Source organism: Thamnophis elegans, chromosome 9 (assembly GCF_009769535.1).
Source record: "Thamnophis elegans isolate rThaEle1 chromosome 9, rThaEle1.pri, whole genome shotgun sequence".
NCBI lineage: Eukaryota > Metazoa > Chordata > Lepidosauria > Squamata > Colubridae > Thamnophis > Thamnophis elegans.
The window spans coordinates 58374405-58396739 of NC_045549.1; the positions used below are offsets into that span (position 1 = coordinate 58374405).

The 22335-nt window shown below is 39.0% G+C and overlaps 1 protein-coding gene across 1 annotated transcript; it reads left to right on the plus strand.

Annotated features, from left to right (window-relative positions):
- Positions 1–876: 876 nt before the first annotated feature.
- LRAT (lecithin retinol acyltransferase) lies at positions 877–7153 on the plus strand. The gene is made up of 3 exons (XM_032224655.1): positions 877–1118; positions 2391–3066; positions 5451–7153. Exons 1-3 carry the CDS (start codon positions 1054–1056, stop codon positions 5601–5603), a joined length of 894 nt encoding a protein of 297 aa, XP_032080546.1. The 5' UTR covers positions 877–1053; the 3' UTR covers positions 5604–7153.
- The last annotated feature ends 15182 nt before the right edge of the window (positions 7154–22335 follow it).

The window sequence follows — 22335 nt, forward strand, 5'->3', positions numbered from 1 at the left end:
TGGTTTTCTAGTACTCACAGTAGGAGTAGCTGCACCACCCACAGCCTCTTCCTAGCTTGGAAACATGGGAATTGAATAGCAAGCAGGGACTTGCCATTGTGCTCTCAAAGGAATCTATAGAAGTGCTCCTTGATAAAGTATATGACTTTGATAATGATAATGAATCATTTGCAGGCATTACTTGGTGCTATTGTTGATCACCTTTCACAATCATTTTCCTCTCTCCTTTCCCACCAACTCAATGTCCAGATATGTCTCTGAGAGCCATAATGGTAGAAGCAGTGTTAGTTTACTGATGGAGTTGAATATTAATTATCAGTAGAAAGATAAGCCAGTGTATGCATGCTGCAGTCAAAGTTCTGGCAGTAGTGCAGTCTGATGTAAGGCAAGAAATGGCCTCTGGCATCTCTCATTTAGTTCCAGAAAATATTGAAAGGAGGGTGAATAACAGGAATCCAACAAGCCCCAACCACAATTTGAGTACTGATCACTAGGGCAGCATATTAGGAGATTCCAAGACTTGTCTTGCCAAGCATATACTAAGAATGCTACTGGACTGCTTGGCCAGCCATCCAAAAGTGTGGGAAACCCTTTAAAATGAGCATATTGCCTTTTAACAGATCATTTGTGATAAGTTCAACTCCTCCCACAGAAGCCAAATCTTGCTTGCTCATCTGTAAACAAGATAGAGTGGTGCCAGATTAATTCTGCTCTCCTTTAAATTGTTTCAAAGAGGTCTTACGTTATGTAAATACAATAAATGTCATACAATTTAAAAAGAGCCTGCCTCTTTCTCTCGTTCTCTCTTCCCCCAACTATTTGAATGAAGGAGAAAAAAAGAACACCGCCCCTTTCTTTTGTCCTGCCCCCTTCTTCCTTCAGGTTCTCGGGAAAGACTTTTATACTTCTCTCTCACTCTCTCTCTCTCTCTCTTTTTCTCTCACCCACCCCCACCCCCACCAAAAGACTGAATTGGGAGACTTGGCGAACTAAACAAAGCGAGCCTGGCTGCCAGGAACGGTCTAAGAAAAAAGCCACAGGCTGATTGTGAGAATGAGGGGATTGTGCACTGTGGCGTCTCCCCCTCTGCCAGAATCTCAATCCTTGATGTTTTCCAGGTAAGATGAATGGCCCCCATCAGCAGCATTTCCAGCCCCCAGTGCAGCTGAAGAGATCCTCTTGCCATAAAGCTCAGATGAGAGCCAAGCTGGGGGCGGAGGGCAGAAGTTTTCAATAATCCAGTACAGCTTTTTTTTTTTTGACAAAACTGAGGCTTTTGCATAATTAGATCAACATGTGATCCGCTTAGAAACACTGATTTTACCATGAATGAATGATGGCAAATGTCAGATTTTCCCATATATCATTCTGAAAGCTTAAGATAAGATTTCTTAGACTAAGCAACAAGTCCCAATCCATGCGCCTTAACATATGCCTTGAACATTTTATCAGCAACTGCAAAAAATCTGGAGTTACACAATGGCATGGAACGATTCAGATCCTATACTTATAAACAATCTAGCAAATCCATGGATATCTTATTGTTAGGGACTACTTAAGATTGTATGTATTTGGAGTTATCTATGCCTTTAATTATATATTTATAGCAAGTCTGCTTTTGGTTTTGTAGTAAAAACTGGTTGTCTTGAATATCATGAAAAGGGACCAATGTCTAGTTTTCATGTCACCTATGTATGATTTTACCTAATGCTAGTATTTTTTTTCCCAAAATTGAGACTGCTGACATAAATGTTCTCACTGAAGAATAAATATCAGCCACATACATTTTCAAATAAATTCCTCTGAAATTAATTTATGTATTATATCATAATTCTTCATTGCTGTTTTAATATGTTTATTTGCAAGTAGGTTCCGGTGAGTCCAACCATATTTACTCCCCAGGAAATATGCACTGGGTTCCTACCAAGGTTTTTAAATATTTTCCTCAAATGATTTCAGTTTATTAGTTCATAAATCATAGTGTAGCATTTGCATCAGAAGCTGTTATTATTATTATTATTTTGGCATGCCTGACATACATCTTAATCAATGACCAAATAATTCATTTAATCAGCACTTTCATTGGAAAAAAAACCAAATGATTTAGGTAGGTAATTTTGTTGTTAAATAACCAACAAATAATTAGGATTCCTATAAAAACTCAGAGAGCACTCAATAGAACAACTTGCCTTCAGAGGTTGTGGAAGCTCCATTACTGGAGGCTTTCAAAAAAAAAAGACTGGACAACCATTTGTCTGAAATGGTATAGGGTCACCTGCTTGAGCAGGGAATTGGACTAGAACACCTCCGATGTCCCTTCAAACTCTGTTATTCAATGTTCTATATTTTAAAACTTTTCAAATAAAGAGCCACTTTATTTTGCTCCACAGGAACTGCCCACTTGCCTGTCTACCAATCAAAGCAGATTCAGTGTGTGGGATGGCCCAACTTGCCATACTAAAAAGAGACCAAACCAGAATAAATCAGGAGCAGCTCGTACAGCAAGAAAAAAAAATCATGAAAAACCCAATGTATGAAATAGCATCCCTGTTACTGGAAAAGTTACTTCTTCTTGCCAACCTTAAAGTTCTTCAAACAGGTTCCAGTGGAGAGGAGGAGAAGAGAAAAAAAGATGTATGTTGGTATGACTCTTCCTATTTCACACCCGGCGATTTGCTAGAAGTGCCTCGCACTCTCTTCATTCATTTTGGCATTTATTTGGGAGATAACCAAGTAGCACATCTTATGCCAGACATTCTGCCTGCTTTCACTAATGACCAGAAGTTGATCCAGAAAGTAGTGACGAATAAAAGACTTATCTTGGGGGTCATCACAAAAATGGCAAGGATCCGTGTGGACACAGTGGAGGACTTTGCTTATGGAGGCTCCATCCTGGTGAACAATATGGATTCATTGTTCAAAAATTGTATTCTTTGTAATGATGAAGTGGTCCACAGAGCAAAAAAGCTAGTAGGCACAACCGAATACAGCTTACTCTGGAACAACTGTGAACATTTTGTGACCTTCTGCAGATACGGATCTCCAGTCAGCTTCCAAACAACCAAGGTAAACTGCCATTGTCCAAATATCCTCTGACAAGTGGGGGCTATATCCTTGTTTTGACTTATGATGTACTAGAAGGGGGAAGACCAAGTAGCTTATGTTTATAAACATTATAATATATATTTTAAAAGCACTTTTTCCTAAGACATCTTTGTTTAAAACAGAGGTTTGTCTAGGATTTTGGAGTGGGTGGATGTGGTGGAACCCCATTAATAACTGATATCTACCTAGACTGGCTTAAAATGGATTATAAAAGTCTAGAACATGTTTTACATTACCTATTAGATTCAAGCCCCAGTTTTCTTTGCTTATCCAAGAGACTAATATATGGATAGCCACAAATGATCTATGAACTGGGCAGAACTGTTGATGCTGCCAAGGAAGCACAATGATACTGGTGCAACTTTAATTCTTCAATGCCCTTATTTGAATACAGACGCAGGAAGAAAGTTATTCTGTTCATGCTATGTTAATTGGAGTATCTTCTGCTGAAGCATAATTCACTGCTGATTTCACAACTGGAAGAGGAAATAGTACAAAATTGTAATTACTTTTATAAGAGATAATTATCTCTATTTACAGTTTAGCAATATAATATCTTGCAGAACATTGGCAATTCATTACTTTAAACTCTCTGGTCTCCCCCCTTCTCTTAAATCAAATATTTCTTTATTTATTTGTTTATTATGAAATTTATTTGCTGCCCTTCTCGTGCCAATATTTATTGTAAGGGGCAAACCATTTCAGAAGAGAGTTTCAAAATCTTAATGGTTCCTTAATATTAATTCCTTAAGTCTGTGCAGTAATGAGGTATCTTTTAGTATTGCAAAAGTTTAAAAGTCCACCATTTCTACAAAAATAAATTTAAGGATTTGTTCATTTATTTTCCTATTGTGCCACAATTATTCCTCCAGGATATTGCTAAACTTAATGTGCAAGTAAAATTCTGCTGAGAATGCTTTATTAAAATATTAAGAGCAAAACTGAACTCTCCCCACACCGTACACCAAAATGAAGGCATGCTTGTGCAGGGATATGGACGGAAAATCTTTGAAAGGAAATACGTCCTATATTTAAGTCAGAAGCAAATAATTTATTTTAATGGAGATAGTGTTTCTGTGAAGGTAATTAGAACACATGTTTACATTTGTGCGGAATCACTTAAAATATTGCATTTGAGTAAAAGGCTATTAAAGACATTTAGATTTTCCATGTTTCTATGAACTTATAGGAATTAATATGTAGTACTCTTCATGCAAAAATACATATTAATACATACATACATACAGTTTCAGCAACTTTACAATAAATTGTTTAAGAAGGAGAAATTTCAGTTTCTCAATATTAGAGATGATGTGACTGGAAAAGGACCTTTATAATTAAAAGGTGGGACTGAAGAGTTTTTCTTGTCCCAATGAAACACCTACTGTTCAGTGTTATGCTCTACCTTTTAGAAGAAATAGTTGCTTTTATGTTGGTTACATTTTCAAATTAAAACAGAAGGGGGCGTGGGAAAGCACCACCCAGTGTTTTCTCACTGGTAAACTAGCAAAAGCCCACAGGTAAGTAGATGCCAGAAATATAATTCAATTATCTGGAAAGCTAGGCTAATTTGGGAAGTCAGAATCTCAGAACTAAGATAAGCAGTACTGACAGTTGAAATGGCAACCCTCTAGGAAGGCAATATCTCTTCTGCCCTGCATTCAAAAGACCAAAACTTTGGGTGAAGAAATAAGAAATTATTATCTATTGTCCCTAAGGAGGAAGAAAATTCAAGAGAAATTCTCCTTCATCTTTTAATATTAAAAACTAAATCCATATCTTGTTTTGGAAAACAAGCAGACAGGGAAACATGCTGACACTCAGTCTTGAGAGCCAAAATGCCCATCCAATATTGAAACAGCAGAAGCAAGACCCAAGTTAAACATTAACATGATGACATGGCCTCCAATATGAATTTGAAACTACCAAAATTCTAGACACCTGAAAACATCACTGCTGGGAAGGAAAGATACTGGCAGTAGAGACATAGATTAGTTGGCAAAAATGAGCTAAAACTCACATGAAAGTTAAAAGAAAGGTTTCTACCATTCCATTTCCAAGGGGAAAAATTTTCAGACTACAGTTCACATAATCCCTTATCATTACTTACGTTGGCTAGAACTGATAGGAAAAGCTTACAGTGCATGCATTGTTTCAATGTGTAAATTCTACAAGTTTATGCAAGACTTCAACCTGCACATTCAAATGTGTAGGTTGAACCTGCACAACCTGCACATTTAAACATGGAAGTTGTACTAAATAAATCATGAAACAAACATTTCCTCACACGCAAGGAAAGGGACATGTTTAATTTTTTATTCTAAAGTCTTCTACTATCTTTGCAGTTCTGTGAAACCGTGAAGATGATCATTCGAGACCAGAGAAGTGTTCTTGTTTCGGCACTGCTGGGACTGATTTCTATACTTTATCTGGGTCTGGGACCTTCTACTACTCTTCCTACTATCATCATTCCATTTATGCTGTGGATGGCTGGTTAACGAACACCCTACCATTTATTGGCTACTAGATGACCCATGGCCTATTGAGTCCTCTTTTCAGAGATATTTTGCTAATATCTAATAGCTAATTGAAGAAACAGAAAAGCAGTGGGAGCAAAAGCAACTTTTGGCTTCCTGCTGGCTTCCTGATTGACTTTGCTTCTGGGAAGCCAGCAAGAAGTGTTAGAAATCACAATCACATGACCTCGGCTGACCACGGCAGCACTGCAACAGTCACAAGTTGATGAATACAACTGAAGATCTTTGACATTTTAATTCCATGGGAGTAATGGATTTTTGTATGTTGTCCAAATTAGAAAATTTGAAGTAAGTTGCTTCAAGAACAGTTGCTTCAAAAATAGTTGCTCTATGATGCAGCATTTTGGTCAATTGAAGGTTACAAATAGACAACACAGGAGAGTTTTAGTAGTATTTAGATTGTAAATAGAATGTATCATGTATTTATGAAAGCTCAAACTAATAGTATTATACAGTGAAGAAAATATGAAATAATTAATACGCAACATATAGAATACAGTGAACAAGCAATAACTTGTGGAAAAAAATTCCAAGCAATTTCAGGAATGACCATATTGGGTTTATTCCCAAGGAAAGATGATTAATATGCAGTTTTACACTCAGCATTACATTTTAGAAAACTTAATGAGGGTGATCTCCCAAGTAAATTTGCATAATTTCAAAGCTATTCTGCTTTGCATCTTTTTCTAATTTCTCAGTTTACATTCACTAACTGTATTTTTATTTAAATGGAATAACTGCATCCTGATTGGACTTGAGATGAACAAAATATTTGCACCAGAAAGGTCTTTGCTATTCCTTGCTAATGAAATCCAATATAAATCAGTCCAAAGGGCTTCTGTAAAATAAGTGACAAGCAAACTACTGGTAGTGAGAAAGATATATGCAGTTATATCCTTTTGGAATTTCCCCCGCACACTATAGACAAATAATTTTCAATCATGGGAAAGGGTGCACAGACATTATCGCGTGTTTATTAGAGCTGCCATTAAATAGGACAAAAAAGGTTATCCAAGTTTGAGGGATTCTGTTAAAAAGACATAAATGCCTAGCTTGATAAGACCAAATGTTGCTGGTTTTTTTGTGGTTTAGAATACTTGCCATCATGGCAATAAGCATTAATTTATGTCCAATTAACATTCATATAATCAGGCTGCACATGCACTCTTTCAGATTTACAGTTTCCTTTGCTTCCTGTTTTGAGACATTTCTAACTGTATTGGGACATCAGAAATGTAATAATTTAGTCATGTTCTATAAAATAGAGGTACTTTACATTTCAGTAAAATGAGTTGATTTCCATGCTATGTGCTACAATTTCTCCACATCCCATTATTAAATGTCTTTATGGTACAAAGTCAAAGAAAAACAAACAAGCATATGATGCTTTAAATTTAAACATGATAAAATTATGTATATTTTTTGCCTTACTTCATTGCATTTTTATATAATTCCTGTCATCTGTGAAGGTAAATGCCTAAATAACTATAATAAATAAATAATAAATCACCTGCTTTGCTGATGTTCAAAGAAATAGAGTGGTAGGTAGTATGTGATATACATTTATACCCATTGCTCCTGTTGGAAACTGAATGAAGTTTCTGCTTTGTGACTGTGGTCTCAGATCCTACTTACAAATTACACCAACCCCATAGGTTGCACTATGAGTTGCTTGGTATGGGTAAAGCTACTTAGAACTATCAAAAGTGAAATGTTTTTTGGTTGTATAATTAATGTATATCCCACAGATAGACATCCATCCAAACAGCTAATGATCCAAAGATATCCTCAGATTCCTAATGACAACTAATGAAAAATGCACTTGACAGCCTACTTCTCAATGTTTGTTTCCAAAAGAGCAGCTACTTTACAAATATTAAGCCATCTTCATGAAATGTATGCATTAGAAGTTCAGAAGGTGTATATGTTTATGAATTTTACAGTGCAATGTTTTCTCTAAAGCATAAGCTACATCATAACCATGTTGTATTTTGAACATGCACAAATATTTGTTTAAACATGAGACCAATATGTTAATATTTTTAAAAAGTGGTTCATGCTGTCTGTACATAAATGCAACCTACATCTATGGAAGACATTTTAACCAAATAAGTAGTCCTCAACTTATGACCATAATTGAGCCCAAAATTTATGTTGCTAAGTGAGAAATTTGTTAAGTGAATTTTGCCCGATATTATGAGCTTTTTTGCCACATTTGTTAATGATTCACTGCAGTTGCTAAATTAGTAACATGGTTGTTAAGCGAATCTGGTTTCCTGATTGACATTGCTTGTCAAAAGATCACAAAAGGTGATCACATGACATCAGGACACTGCAACCGTCATAACTGTGAATCAGTTTTCCAGCAACCAAATGTAAATCATGTAACCATGGGGATGCTACAAGTCATAAATATGAAAAATGGCCATAAGTTACTTTCATAACTTCAAACAGTCATTAAACGAACTGTTGTAAGTCAAGGACTTACTTGGAAAACAACACAGAACTGCAGGGGTTTGTATAATGGATACAGTTTTAAGTGGGTTAATTATAACTAGTTGCCCTCTTGCATATTATCTTCTTTACTCCAATTGCAAACCATCTATGGGAGAAGTTACACTTTGGACAAGCTGAAAATAGTAGCAATGGGCAGCCCAGCCATGTTGTGCTAACAGCAAGAGACTCCCTTTCTCTGGTGAAATTGTTCAAAAAGTTATTTAGAAGAATTTCTGAAATGAACAGAAAATGTTGGCAAAGGTTATGGGTATTAACAAACTCAATAGAAACAAGGGTGAAGAAAAAGGTTGCTGTTCTGGAATATAAAGGAAAGCTGGACCTTTGTTTCCCAGACTCTATAAGCCTGTCATCTTCCAAACAAGACAAATGACCTCCATCAATAATCCTGGTAGCCCTTGCTGAAATAGGAGATCTGCTTGGGTCCCAAAATATACAATCCTCCAACGTGGAAGAGAGAAAGAGAGCAAAGGACGAGACATTTGTATGGAACTGACAAGAGGTGCTTTTTTGTAAAATAAATTGCTCATTTGCATAATGCAAATCATTGCAAACTTTAGTCATGCTGTCCCAGATGATGGAATTAATTGGGATAAATTTGTCAGCCAAAATGAAATCAAAATAATCATAAAGGAAACACAATTGGTTTTATAGGTATGATTTATCTTCCTTCTTCAACACACATTAGTGTCAAAACATAGTGCTTAATATTATCACTCATGTTCTTGATTTATACAAAAAAATATTTTGTATATTAACTAAAATTTAAGTTAACCAGTAATAATTAGTCAGCCATAACATGTAGTTACATATATGTATAACATGTAGTTATACCCCTGCTTTAATACTCCCTTTAGTAGGAACTATTAAAACTTTGCTACAATTTAATATGTACAAACATTTTGTCACTTAATTTGAGATGAAGACCGCCATTTTTTTCCTTTAAAATACAGTTACAAATCTCTAGGTAGTTGAATGAATAGTAAGCTGAATCCGCAGTTAAATTAGTTCTGAGCAGCCCAGCAAGCATTAATTAGCCATTTCATTAATTATATATTTCTCTGATTATCTATTCTCCTTCCCTATGGCCTTGTCAGAAGAAAGCCATTTATCACCATTTTGCTTTTGCATCAGACAGCCCAGGAAAAGGAAAGCTGGAACAAACCTATCTTAGTGTCAATTCATCATTTCTATGTAGTTCTTTGATAACAAATTGATAATTGGCAAGGCCCACATACAGAAGGGAATCCTTAATTAACTGCTCAAGCAGACGCAAATTAGGGAATTGACTTTGCTATGCCAGGAGTTTAAAAAAACACTCCCCAAAACCTCTAGCACATCCTGGGCAGGTCCCATTGTGGCAAGTGCCCTGAAATTCTTTTCCACAATAACTTGCATGCCAATTTGACTGAGGGGGGCAGGAGGATGTCTACTACAGTAAACTCCCATCAAATTTAAGATCAACAAATAGAAAAAAAGAGAATATATCTTTTTCAGTTTCTCTCCCGTTCTCCAACTGTACTGTATATTGCAGTGGAATCCATAATTTAGAAATTAGGACGTGGGTATCAGTTTGCTAGTTGCTGTATTGTACATTATTTCCTTGTTTTACTTCCTTCAAATGCTTAAAATTCTTTCTGCTGTTTTCACTAAAGAAGTTGATTTCTTTTTCCTCCCTAATAAATGTTCTCAGAACATTTTCTCTGAATGAACATTAACATATTGAGGCAAGTGGAAACAAAGCAAGTCCTATTTTAAACTTCTACTCTGCAGTGTTCAGTATTGATTACTGTATGACTTATCCACATGATACCTTGGTCCTCACTTCAAATAGAGACATAGAAGACTTTAAGATGACCATTTATTCAGAATCCTGATGATGACACCCTTTGTCTCCCTTCATTCAGGTACTTATAATAGTGTTGGCGAACCTTTTCAGCACCAAGTGCCAAAACGGGAGCGCGCGCGCGCACACACACACACACACACACACAAACACACACACACCAGTGGTGGGATTCAAATAATTTAACAACTGGTCCTCTGCCCTAATGACAGCTGGGTAGGCATGGCTTGGTAGTTTGGTACTGGGTGGGTGTGGCCAACTCAATGTCACTCAGGTCAATGGGCACTTCGCCTTAGCTGTTACAATGTAATAAGGGTTAAGCGGAGAGGCAGTTTCTGTAAGCAGGTCAATAAAGATTAGGCTAAAAACAACACCAGAATGTTTCCTTCCTGCCTTCCTTACAGGATTAGCCCTGTAAAGTGGGGAAAAAACAAAAGGAGATTTCTTCCAACAACCGGTTCTCCGAACTGCTTAGAAAGTTGCCAACCGGTTCTCCTGAATAGGTGCGAACTGCCTGAATCCCACCACTGACACACATGTGCCAGAAACTGAAAGAGCAGCCACCCAGTGCACATGTACGTACCGGGAAGATGATCTTCCGGTTTCTGGCGCATGCATGTGCACGTGGACAGCGTCTCTTCTGGTTTCTGATGCTCCCATGCACGTGAAGACCAGTTGGCCAGTGCACCAGAACCTGGAAGAGCAACAGGCAATAGCTTGCATGCCCAGAGAGATGGCTCTGATTGCCACTTCCAGCAGGCATGCAATAGGTTTGGCATCACAGACTTATAACGTGTAGGATCAGATAGTACTAGACAATCAAACCATGTCTACTGTCAGTCCAAAGGACGTCATATAGTGATCCCCACCAGATCTGAGGACAAAAAAAAAAAGAAAAGAAAAAGCTGGGATTTTTTTTGTCACACTTTACAGAAGCAGTCCAAAGGACAGCCTCCTCTGGCATTGCCCACTAAACAGTGCTTGGGTTATTTATATAGCCCTCCAGTCTGAAAACAGTTCCAAATGGAGCAAAGTTTCCTTTCACAGGGTGAAGCAAGTCTGTTTTGCAAGAGTCCCAGGAATCCTTGCTACTATTTCACAGCAAAAGGGCTGGGCCGGATACAGATGCCAAATGCTTTTACAATTATTGTTTAAAAAAAGTTGTTACATTTTCTTTTCTTTTTTTAAAGTTTTCATTGTAAATGCAATGTGAGAAATAAAAGTGTTCCTCTTTCATGTATTGTACATACTAATAATAATAGCCTGTAAAAGTCCTTATTTTTAAAATTAGTGTGTCTGGGTCAAAGGAATGTTGTAACCTCTGCTACGTGCAGCTGCTTTGTAACTGGACTTTCTAACGTACTTAGCGTTGCTTTTTCCTTACATTAAACAAAATACATTACATTATAAAGCCAGTATCTAATGAATGGATTGTCCCAGATGATATTTAGTATGTATGTAGATAGCAAAAGGGTTAAACACTGTAAAATACTGAATATAAAGTAGTTACTATTTTTGCAATTAAGACCCCTCTTCTATAATGAAATTGCATGAGAGCTGCTTCCCACTCTTGCGCCATTTTGTTTAATCAGAAATATGACCCGGTATTTAATTACTAGCCCAGATCCATGGGTAGTATAGCAGACACAAGCAACCTATAAATCTCAGGTATATTATTTGCAACCATTGAAGCCTCCGAGACAGTCAGTTATTCCTTCTTTCTGGCCACTCAATCAGTGAGTAGATCAGGAACAGATAATTTCCATTTCTGGCTCCAGAAAATCAGAGACTTTGAGCAAAATCCCCTTTCCTCAGCACTTCTCTCTAGATCTATGGTAACTTAAAATAGTACTATCAGTAGCAGAAAACTATTATTCTGTTCCTGTCACCTACCTGATTAGGTTGATCAGCTTGCTAGCAAGAAAGATAAATAGCCTATAGCAGGAACCAGTCCTAGGTATATAGCAGTGTTGGCGAACCTTTTCAGCATCAAATGCAGAAACGGGAGCATGCGCGCATGCACATACGTGCCGGAAACCAAAGGGGCAGCCACCTGGTGTGTATGCGTGTGCTGGGAAAATGATCTTCCATTTTCCAACACGCGCATGTGCACTGGCCACCTGGTCTCCTGGTTTCTGGCACCTATGTGAGTGTGAAGACCAGCTGGCTGGCACTCATGCACGCACCAGAAACCGGAAGATCATCTTCCTGGCGTGTGCATGTGCACCGGGCGGCTGCTCTTCCCATTTCTAGCACGTATGTGCATGTGCGCACTCTCCCGTTTCTGCACTTGGTGCCAGTTTCTGGAATTCCCACTTGCATGAAAACCAGCTGGCTAGTGCACTGGAACCTGGAAGAGCAACCAGCGATCGCTCGCGTGTCCGGAGTACATAGAATCGGGTATATAGAATCCTTTGAAGGGAAGAAATAAGAGTTTTGTTCTCTTCCCTCCTAATATTCATGCTCAGTGTAGGCAAATGTGTTGTGTGATATGTAGATGGGTTTACATTTATGTCAGGATATACCCCCAACCTGGCAATCAAGGTAGTCCTTGTTGGAAGTTCTTCCCTACAAGAAGAAACTAACCACTTGTTCACTTGTTTAAGTGATGGAACAGGTAGTGGACATGAAAGAAAGCTTTCTGTTGCATCTCTGTACCAAGGATACGCAGAAAGTGGGATACCAGAAGAGGATACCTCCTCCTTTGTGCACTGCACTCTCTAATAAAAGAAAGATCCACAGTAGCAAAGGCAATCAGGTACAGACTGGATATCAGTTTCCACAATTACCAGACAACATTATCCATAGGTATGATGCCTATCATTTATCATATATGTCATATAAAATAATGCATACTGATAATTATATTTCAACATAACTGGAAGGGACTAGTCAGAGTCTTTGAAAAAAAAGTTGGAAAAAACTTTAAGACAATGCTTGATGAACAGAAATGAGAGATATCAAGTTTCCTTGATCTAGATTTCGCATATAAAGAAAACAGTTATTAAATTCAGATAGCATGATAAATTTCATCTTTTTATTTGCATCTATGACTAAGGTAGGAAAATTCTTGTTTTATAAATCATATCACTCATACAATTCATACCATAAAATAAACAGCTTTTTTTTTTAAAAAAAAAAACCATCAATCAATGTTGTTATTAAAAAGACTGAGAGGGGATTATTGTAAGATCCAATCTGGTTGGTCACCAGAACCAGAGTTTTAGTCTTTCAGGCTCTGAGACTCATGCTGGAGACCATCCTTAGGGGACTTCTGTCTACAACAGCGGTCTGCAACCTTAAACACTCAGAGCCATTTGGACCAGATCCCCACAGAGAAAAAAAGCACTAAGAGCCAATAATTTAATAACCAGTGTGACTGAGTGGGCATAGCCAACTCAATGTCACTCAGTCCCATCCAGTCACATGACCCCACCCTCCCAAAAGCCATGCCTACCCAGCCAGTCATTAGGGCAGAGAACCGGTTAAGTTATTGGCCCTGCCTCACTTCTTGCCATACCCGGCCTTGGGTGTGTTCTTCACTTTTTTCTCTCTGTCTCTCTGCCTTTCCCCCCCCCTCTCTCTCTCTCCCTCCCTCCCTCCCTCTCTCACTGTCTCTCTCCTCCCTCGTCTCTGTATCTCTGTCTCTCTCTGTCTCTCTCTCCCCCCCCTCTCAGTTTCCCTTTTTCTCTCTCCTCCCTACCTCCCCCTCTCTCTCACTGTCTCTCTCCTCTCCTCCTCCCTCATCTGTCTCTGTCTCTCTCTCACTGTCTCTCTCCTCCTCCCTCGTCTCTGTATCTGTGTCTCTGTGTCTCTCTCTCCCCCCTCTCTGTCTCTGTTTCCCTCTTTCTCTCTCCTCCCTACCTCCCTCTCTCACTGTCTCTCTCCTCTCTCCTCCCTCATCTCTGTATCTCTCTCCCACTCTGTTTCCCTCTTTCTCTCTCCTCCCTACCTCCCTTCTCTCTCTCACTGTCTCTCTCCTCCTCCCTTGTCTCTGTATCTCCCTCTCTCTCTCCCTCTCTGTCTCTGTTTCCCTCTTTCTCTCTCCTCCCTACCTCTCTCTCATTGTCTCTCTCCTTCTCCCTCGTCTGTCTCTCTGTCTCTCTCTCTTTGTATCTGTGTGTGTGTGCGCGTGTGTGTGTGTGTATGTGTGTGTCTTCTCTCTCTCTCGGAAAGCCAAGGCTGGGCCAACCCAGCGAGTTCTCCTTGGGGCTCTTCGCTACTCCTTTTCTTTCTTTTTGGCAACTTTTCGGAAATCTGGGCTGGGGGGAGAGCAAACGCAAGCTGTAGCAGAGGCTTCCCCGAAGATGACCCTTCTCCTCCTTCTCACACGACCCCCTGACCAGTTGTGCTGGGGCCAGGAGGGCATGCACAAGCGGGGAGACCCTCAAGCGAGTGGCTGGGCTCAGGCAAAGCGCAGCAAAGGCGAGCGGAGCAGGCAGGTTGACCGGCTAATGGGCGAGCATCTTTGGCAAAGGCACTCTGGTTTTCTCCAAGCCTGACCCTCAGGGTGGGCATGCAAGCTTCAGCGGGGCCAACCATCTTTTTCTGCTGCCCTGAGCTTCTTTACTCAAGTGACCAAGGCATGCAAAGGCTAGAAGAAGTGCCCATGAGACCCAACATGAAATGAGACCCAGCTGCTTCTCCATCCCCTGCCATTGCTCTTACCTTCTCAGGCCAGGCAAGGAGTGACTGGGAAGGGAGGGGAGAGGGGCGGGGCCAGCCAGTGGTAGAATCAGCCGGTTTGCCAAACTGCAGAAGTTTACTGGTTCGGCAGGGAGCCGCAGCAGATGGATCAAAGAGCCACATGCAGCTCCAGAGCTACGGGTTGCCAACCCCCTATCTACCAGAATGCATACTTTATGCCCATGATGGTGAATCTATGGCACGCATGCCTCAGGTGGCATGCGGAGCCATATTTGCCGGCACTATACCCCTCTGCTCTCGGTCATTTTCGCCCTCCCCAGGCTTCAGGAAAGCCTCCAGAGCCTGGGAAGGACGAAATCACCATCCCGCATGGGAGGTGGTCACGTGCGCATGTGCGGGGTGTGTGTGTCATGCACACATGCATAAGTGGATGAGCACGTGTGCATGTGTGATAGCATGCACACAAAATTTTGGCACACCTTTAGAAAAAGGTTAGCCATCACTGCTTTATACTATTCTATGCCTAGTATCTATTTGGTGCCTGGTTATGTGTGGCTTTTTAGTTATTGATAGGAGTGTTGATGGTCAGTTATTAAGTTATTGGCTGTTGGCTGTGCTGCTCCTAAGTACCCGATAAGCTGGTTCCCGGAGGAAGGAGTCCAGCACAAGTCCTAAAGCTCAGAAGACTAAACCTTTGGTCCTGGTGACTGACTCAGATTGGATCCTACAACGTTATCCTGGAACACATATATTTGCCTTCATCTGTGAGAGAGGATTATAGACAACCTCAATTAGTTCCTTGAGATCACCAAGCCTGTTGATGTAGTCATATTTTGAGGGATTTTTTGGAAGAACATCAAGTATGGGAGCCAGTCTCACCTTGGGAGGATATTGCACAAGGTATCCACATCAAGATACAGACATCACACTAATGGACTTTTTTCCTAATCTCTGCAAGAGAAGTATGTTCCTCCCGCTTTTTTTTTTTCCTATCCAGCAATAGGCAAATCTGGGACCCACTGGTATTTCCCTTCATGCAGTTTTCATTGGGGTATGGTGTAGCTATAAAACTGATAGGCTGTAGGTATTTTTAAAAGGGATCATTCATTAGCCATAGAATTACTCTTATCTTCCATCAAATCTTGCCAAGGAATTTCTGAGAAATCATTTTTTTTGCAGCTCTATTACGGTATTTTACATTATATAATATTGCCACCTAGTGGTTCAACAGGGACTTCAGTATAGTATTGTATATTTCAAATAACACATTTTGACCACCTTTTAACATTATTATTATTCAACATATTCAGCATTTTATTTATTGGGACAAATAAGGTGTGATTCTGTTCTCTGTGCACAATTCTTGTTTCTATACCAATAATAGTCTTATGATTTTTTTTTAAAAAATATGTTTTTAGCATATGGGGCTTTTCAGGGATTCATGCTTCCAAGGGATTTTAAAACCTAAACTGTAAAACATATTTCTTCTTTGTATAGGTTCCTGTAAAGTACAATAAAGCTTTGATTTAGCTAACTGAGGGTATTTGGTATTATTGACTCTACATTAAATACCAAAGTATATCATTTGTATCAATTTGCATAATACCAAGAGTTGATGCTCACACTGATAAGAAGTTTAACAAATGTTTCTAAAACTATCAACAAGTCTGGACTATCTTCAAAAAAGAGACAAGCCTCTTCCCCTTACACAAACAAGTATAAAAAATTGAATTAAAATCTTGCTCTTTTCAATTGTATATATTTTTCAACTGAAAGAAGATTGATAAAATTCTTCTGTTGCACCCTTAATTCATTTTCTAGTAAATATTACTAGTTAGAACTCTGAGGGCCTTATTCTCTGGACTCTTTCCAGTTAAGATTGCTGCAAGAAACATCTTATTAATTTCAATAAATGCTTCTTCCCTTTATAATTTGGTCAATTGTGCTTCAAATACTTAAGAGCAAATGACTGATTCATTTGCTGTGTTATTGATTGCTGAACAGGTTGCAAATGCTTTCTCTAATATAGAATCTAGCACAGATGCAGCAAAGCCAGACAGATGTCCAAATTACCCAACTAACTCAAGCACATGGGGCAGATCTGTCTACATTCCAGCTCTATTGCATCCCAGGCTATACCAACTCCCACAATGCTCCTTCGACTATGTTATTTTGCTTTCCTGCTTTCTTATCTGATAAATACAAGAGAAATGCAGAGAAATTCAAAGTTTTCATGACTCAGTTTGAGTTATATGTATTATTGAGATGATAATTATCCCTAGCTGAATTTTAGATGCAACAGAGCCGTCAAATCAGCAATTCCAATTTTAGAGAATAATGACTCTGTGATCATTTATGTGAGTTTTATGTTTACACTGAAATTGGCTTTAATGAACTTGCCAGAAGAGCAAGAGTTAACTGAAATATGCAGATAACATTATGGTAAAGACAGGCTATTGGCATATGCAGTTGATGGAATACCGTAGATCCTGTTGGAAATTGCTAAGAATCAGCACCTAACTAAGACAGGGGTGTCAAACTTGATCCCGTTGTGGGCTGCATCAAGTGGTTTTACTGCCCTTGGGGGGCTGGGATGGGTGGCCTCATTGTTGCCCATTGGGTGGGCATGGCCAGTCCTGGAGCATTAGGGGCCAGTTCCTCGCCGTCTCTAGGACAGCCTCATGAGCCAACTTCGCAGCGTATCACAGGCCACATCTGAACTAAGAGATTGAACTAAGAGTCAGATGATCAATCCGATTACCTCAAAATGGACCTTAAGGCAAACGCATACATTGTCCTGGAGCATCCGCAAGAAATATTACAAAGTTCTAAACCTCTTGCTCATATCCTCATACTGTGCTCTATGATGTCCCAAAGTGTGCTCTGATTGCTCCAATTAAATAAAAGGGCCATACAGTTAAATTTAATTTATTATTTTTTATGGAGTGCTAGCCCCACATTCACAGATCAGCATGCTAAATGTCTGCACCAGGTTATACAAATGTGCAAAACTTTTAATTAGATAGATTGTTTCATTGCCCTATTATTTTCCCTTTCCCAATAACAAATAGTTATGTTAAGCTAATTCTCTTTTTTACTAAACTTTTTATTATAAAGGCCCAAAGAGCTGCAGTTACAGTTCTACGGAGGAATTATTGAGTCTGTCATTTGTACTTCTATAACTGTCTAGTTTGGTACAACTATTGACAGGACAGGTACAGACTCCAATTGGTAGTTTGGACTGCAGAAAAAACTACTGCAACCACCCTGCCTTCCACTGGTGGCCTGTATGGGTCAGAAAGGGCTGACAAAATATCTACAGACTCCTCATATCCTGCATATAAACTGTTTTACTTTCTCCCTTCAGGACACTGCTATAGAGCATTGCATACCAAAACAACTAGACAAAGAGAGTTTTTTCCCATCATGCTATCATTCTGCTGAACACCTAATTACCGTAGTACTGTCTTATTATGTCTAAGTATATTTACCCATGTAGTATAGTTGTATTAATTTTATCCATCTGTTTCACTACCTTTCCTTATTGGTATAATTAGTTTGATGTTATGATTATTATTATTTATTTTGCATGTACATAGATCTTATGCACCAGACACAAATTCCTTGTGTGTCTAATTACACTTGGCTAATAAAGTATTCTATTTCTATTTTTATTTCTAAAGACCATCATACAGACATTTGAAAGATCTAGTCTTCTATATTTTCTAACATTTATCAGCATTTTATATATTATTTTGAAGCTCATACAATATTTTTTCAAGTTTATAAAGGGGCTCTTCCACGAGGATCCCCAAAATATGTCAAGCTTTCACATTTTTCACCTATCAGGCTCTTCTCTGTTGGTGCTACATTTGCTCTTTTAAAACAGTTGCTTTTAATTTGCCTTGGGAGCAATTTACCTTGGGAGCAATTTACCTTTAAGTAAAGATGTTTCAGGACTAGAATTGCTGCCTTGGGCCTTTTGTTCTCAGGGGTCGTCACATCAGGACTTTTTTCCTCCTTCCCTACTGGGCATGGGCATGACCAGCGTGTGACACATCCGGGCCGCAGGTTTACAGCCCTGTTCTAAATAAATGCTGTTTGGTGAAAGAAATAGAGATGATTTAAACAAGAAATTCTTACCACTGGAGACATCTGTTGGAAGGGCAATGCACTCTATTCAAGTTTTGTCAGCCCTACAAGGTAGACCCAATTAAGAAACTAATGCCATGTAAGTCAGCACTATTTTTATTACAACAGCTGTAGTAACAGAACCTTGCAAGTCTTAATATGCTTCCCCTCTCACTTTATCTTTGTGTGAACTGGGGGGGGGGGGGAGGATCTGTATGAGATGTTTACTTGAATTAGTCTCCTGGAATAGTCTCATGCACTACTTATTTGATTGTTCTTTTTTAGTGGTCCTTCCTCTTGACCTTTAAAGCCATTTTCTATGTCATCTACAAGTTAGACTGACCACAAGAATTTGGGTTATCTACAGATTACATACCATAGAAAGCATATATCAGATCAGATAGATACAATTTTTCCTTCATTTTGACTTCTGTGTTACTTATGTTCCTTGCTCACAGAATAGGCAGATTGATGCTCTTTCTTGCAAGTCTAAAGTGCATCACCCACAATCAAATGATAGCAATAGCAATAGCAGTTAGACTTATATACCGCTTCATAGGGCTTTCAGCCCTCTCTAAGCGGTTTACAGAGTCAGCATATTGCCCCCAACAACAATCCGGGTCCTCATTTTACCCACCTCGGAAGGATGGAAGGCTGAGTCAACCCTGAGCCAGTGAGATTTGAACTGCAGAACTGCAGTCAGCTGAAGTAGCCTGCAGTGCTGCATTTAACCACTGTGCCACCTCGGCTCTTGCCTCTGCCTTAAATGATGACATTGCAAAGGCAAGTGCTACTTTGGAGCAATACCTTTCTTGTTATGTTAATCCTAAATAGATGTAATTGGCTGTAACAGTATCCTTGAGGAACAAGAGGAAGAGCTGCAACAAAAAACAAGGGTCAGATAAAAGAAATTTAAATCCAAGGCAGATAACACAGATTTGACCCTCCCTGATTTTCTTGTAGAGAAGGAGACATGTTGAGACTTGCAAGATTCTGTTATTGTAACTCTATAATAAAAGTAATTAAGTAGTCCTTGATTTACAACTGTAATGGAGTCTTGCCCATCATTATTGTAAGTTGTGACAGTTGTAAAAAAAATGTTACAATCTATTTTTGTGGTATTTTTAAGCAAACACAACAATCTTAAAGTAGCCAGTGTGGTCATTAAGTGAATCAAATTTGCTCTTGGGTGTGGTTTTGTTGAAAACTGGAAGTAAATGCTATAAAAGTCACATGACCATGGGACAATGCGCTGTAAATGTGGCCCAGTTGCTGAGCGCCTGAAGTTCAGTCACATGACTGCAGGGGAGGGTCCTGACCACCAGAACTTCAAATCCATGTTATAAGTACTTTCTACAGAGGCCCATCACAAAATTAAACAGTCAATAAGCAACTTGTTGTAAATTAAGGACTACCTGTATTAGCACTCATAAAAGGTTTCCAAATCTGGCCTATTTCAGAGAGCCGACATCAAAACAATTGGGCCGAACTTTTCCCTAATGTTTGTTTACAATTCAATTCATTCTACTTGCATGGTGAAGACTCAAATGATTAGGCAACCTAGGCTGCAAAACACTCTCTGCCTTGGGCTAAGGACAGAAGTGAAATCTGTACCACAGAAAAAAAAGATCGCCAAAGCAAATTACGTTGCTTAAATGTAAATGTGTTTTACTTATAAGAACCCAGCTACTGAAAGGCAGCTAAAAGTAGTGGCAAGGTAATGTTTTGGGTTTCTCCTGCCTAAGGGAAAAAGTTGCCTCATCGTGGGTCTAATTTGTTGTAAATTGTCAACTACTTTGCAATTATAGACTATACGCAGTAATGCACTGGCACTCATGACGGAAAGTTTTCTTGTCCGTTGGAATAAACGTTACCACCGCCCACATTCTCTCTTCTCCCCCGCCCTTCCCACCAACGAATCTCCAACTTCAACTCCGCCCCATCCTCTTCCCACACTTTGAAACCCAAGTGGGAAACAGAACCTTCCCACCTCGCTTTAGTACCACACCGCTAGTTCATTCTCAATTGGTTAGAGGTGCTGTCAATCCTATAAAACACAAGGCAATAATAATAATTAAAAAAAAAAAAAAGCCCGCGCAAGTTCGGAAGAGCCTGCCCTGAAAATTGCGCGGGCCGTGCGTTAGTTGAGACCGTGTGTCGGTAGCTGCAAAATCAGTCGCCGTTTCCTCTCCAGGGAAGGAGCGGTAGGCTAGTTTGTAGGGCACGGAGGGTATTGGGTGGGATACGCTTGAACGACGAGGCGTCGTGGATGATAAACGTTTCCAAGCCTTGGGTGGGACCTTCGTTGCAGCATTTCCAGTCCCTCGTGCAGGGCATGTCTCTTCACTTAAAAGGGCCAATATAAAGGCGCCTCAAATGAGGATTTGCTTGAGGGAGCAAGAGGGTGGTTATAGAAAGTAGAAATAGTCCTCCTTATGAAATAATTCAGTGGTGTAAAAAGTATCTTTTTTTTTCGGCCGTGGGCGCTAATTTAAGCGGAATACTTAAGCTAATAAATAGTAATAAATTGCCCATTAAGTAACTTGTCAGTTAAAAACAACGACCTTCGGTCGTGAAAATGAACTGTTAGGAGTAGTGGAGGAGAAAATAGAAAGTAGCGACTCAGCGTTGAGGCAGGGAGGAACTCCTGTGGCGGGTAGTAGGTTGAGGGCCAGGCGGGAGTAAAGAAATAGCGGAGAAAGTACAGATGCAAAATAGCTATAGGTTAATCGGTGGATATAACCAGTTATAATCATTTTATTACTTCCTATTGGAAGACACTAGAATGTCGTTCTGTTCTTTAAAAAAATTAAAAATAACCAAATAAATTAAACCAAGATAAAATCAAAAGCCAATATACATCAATGAGTCAAAATTATAATATCATGTGAACACCCAATTTAAAGAGAAATTGGCTTGCCACTTTTCCTAGAAGCAATCATAGTTCTAAAGCAGTTTCTCCAATTCTGCCTCGAGATATTTTTTTTATTACAATCCTCATTTTTATCGAGTCCAACCAGAGGTGAAAAGAATTATATAGAACACCTGTATGTATATCACATACATGGTTATTTCACATAGGCTTCAAAAATAGGCCTTCAAGTACAGGCTACTTTCAAAAGCACCTATGAATTTTTATAATCAGGCAGACTCAGGATGAAAGAGGCAACTTTTAAATAAGTAATGCCAATAAGAAAACACTATTGTTTCCATTATTTGCAAGCATATATTTCTGTTTACGAAAGCCAGATGGAATTTTAATATCTTTAACCTTGGCTATTTGGCAATTGTTAATCTGTAGAGAGATTGTTTTTCGCAAAATACTGTTACTACTTTGCAAAATTCTTAACTTTTAGCAGATAAGTTCCATGGTGTCTGATGCAGAGTGTATAGAACTTCTCCAATACAGTATTTTCATGATAACCTTTCAGCTATGTTTTAGATTATATTTTGATTCAGAAGTTGAAAAGTGATGAATATAGACATTTTTATATAGAGATGTTCAATCTCCGTACATTGTAAGAAATGCACAAAACACAAGGTGTATTCTAGAGC

What these genes read in the sequence shown, in the direction of transcription:
- LRAT (XM_032224655.1), top strand. Translation starts at nt 1,054, where the DNA reads ATGAGGGGATTGTGCACTGTGGCGTCTCCCCCTCTGCCAGAATCTCAA. An exon ending in CAATCCTTGATGTTTTCCAG is followed by an intron (nt 1,119 to 2,390) that starts GTAAGATGAATG and finishes TTTGCTCCACAG; the next exon opens with GAACTGCCCACTTGCCTGTC. An exon ending in TCAGCTTCCAAACAACCAAG is followed by an intron (nt 3,067 to 5,450) that starts GTAAACTGCCAT and finishes CTATCTTTGCAG; the next exon opens with TTCTGTGAAACCGTGAAGAT.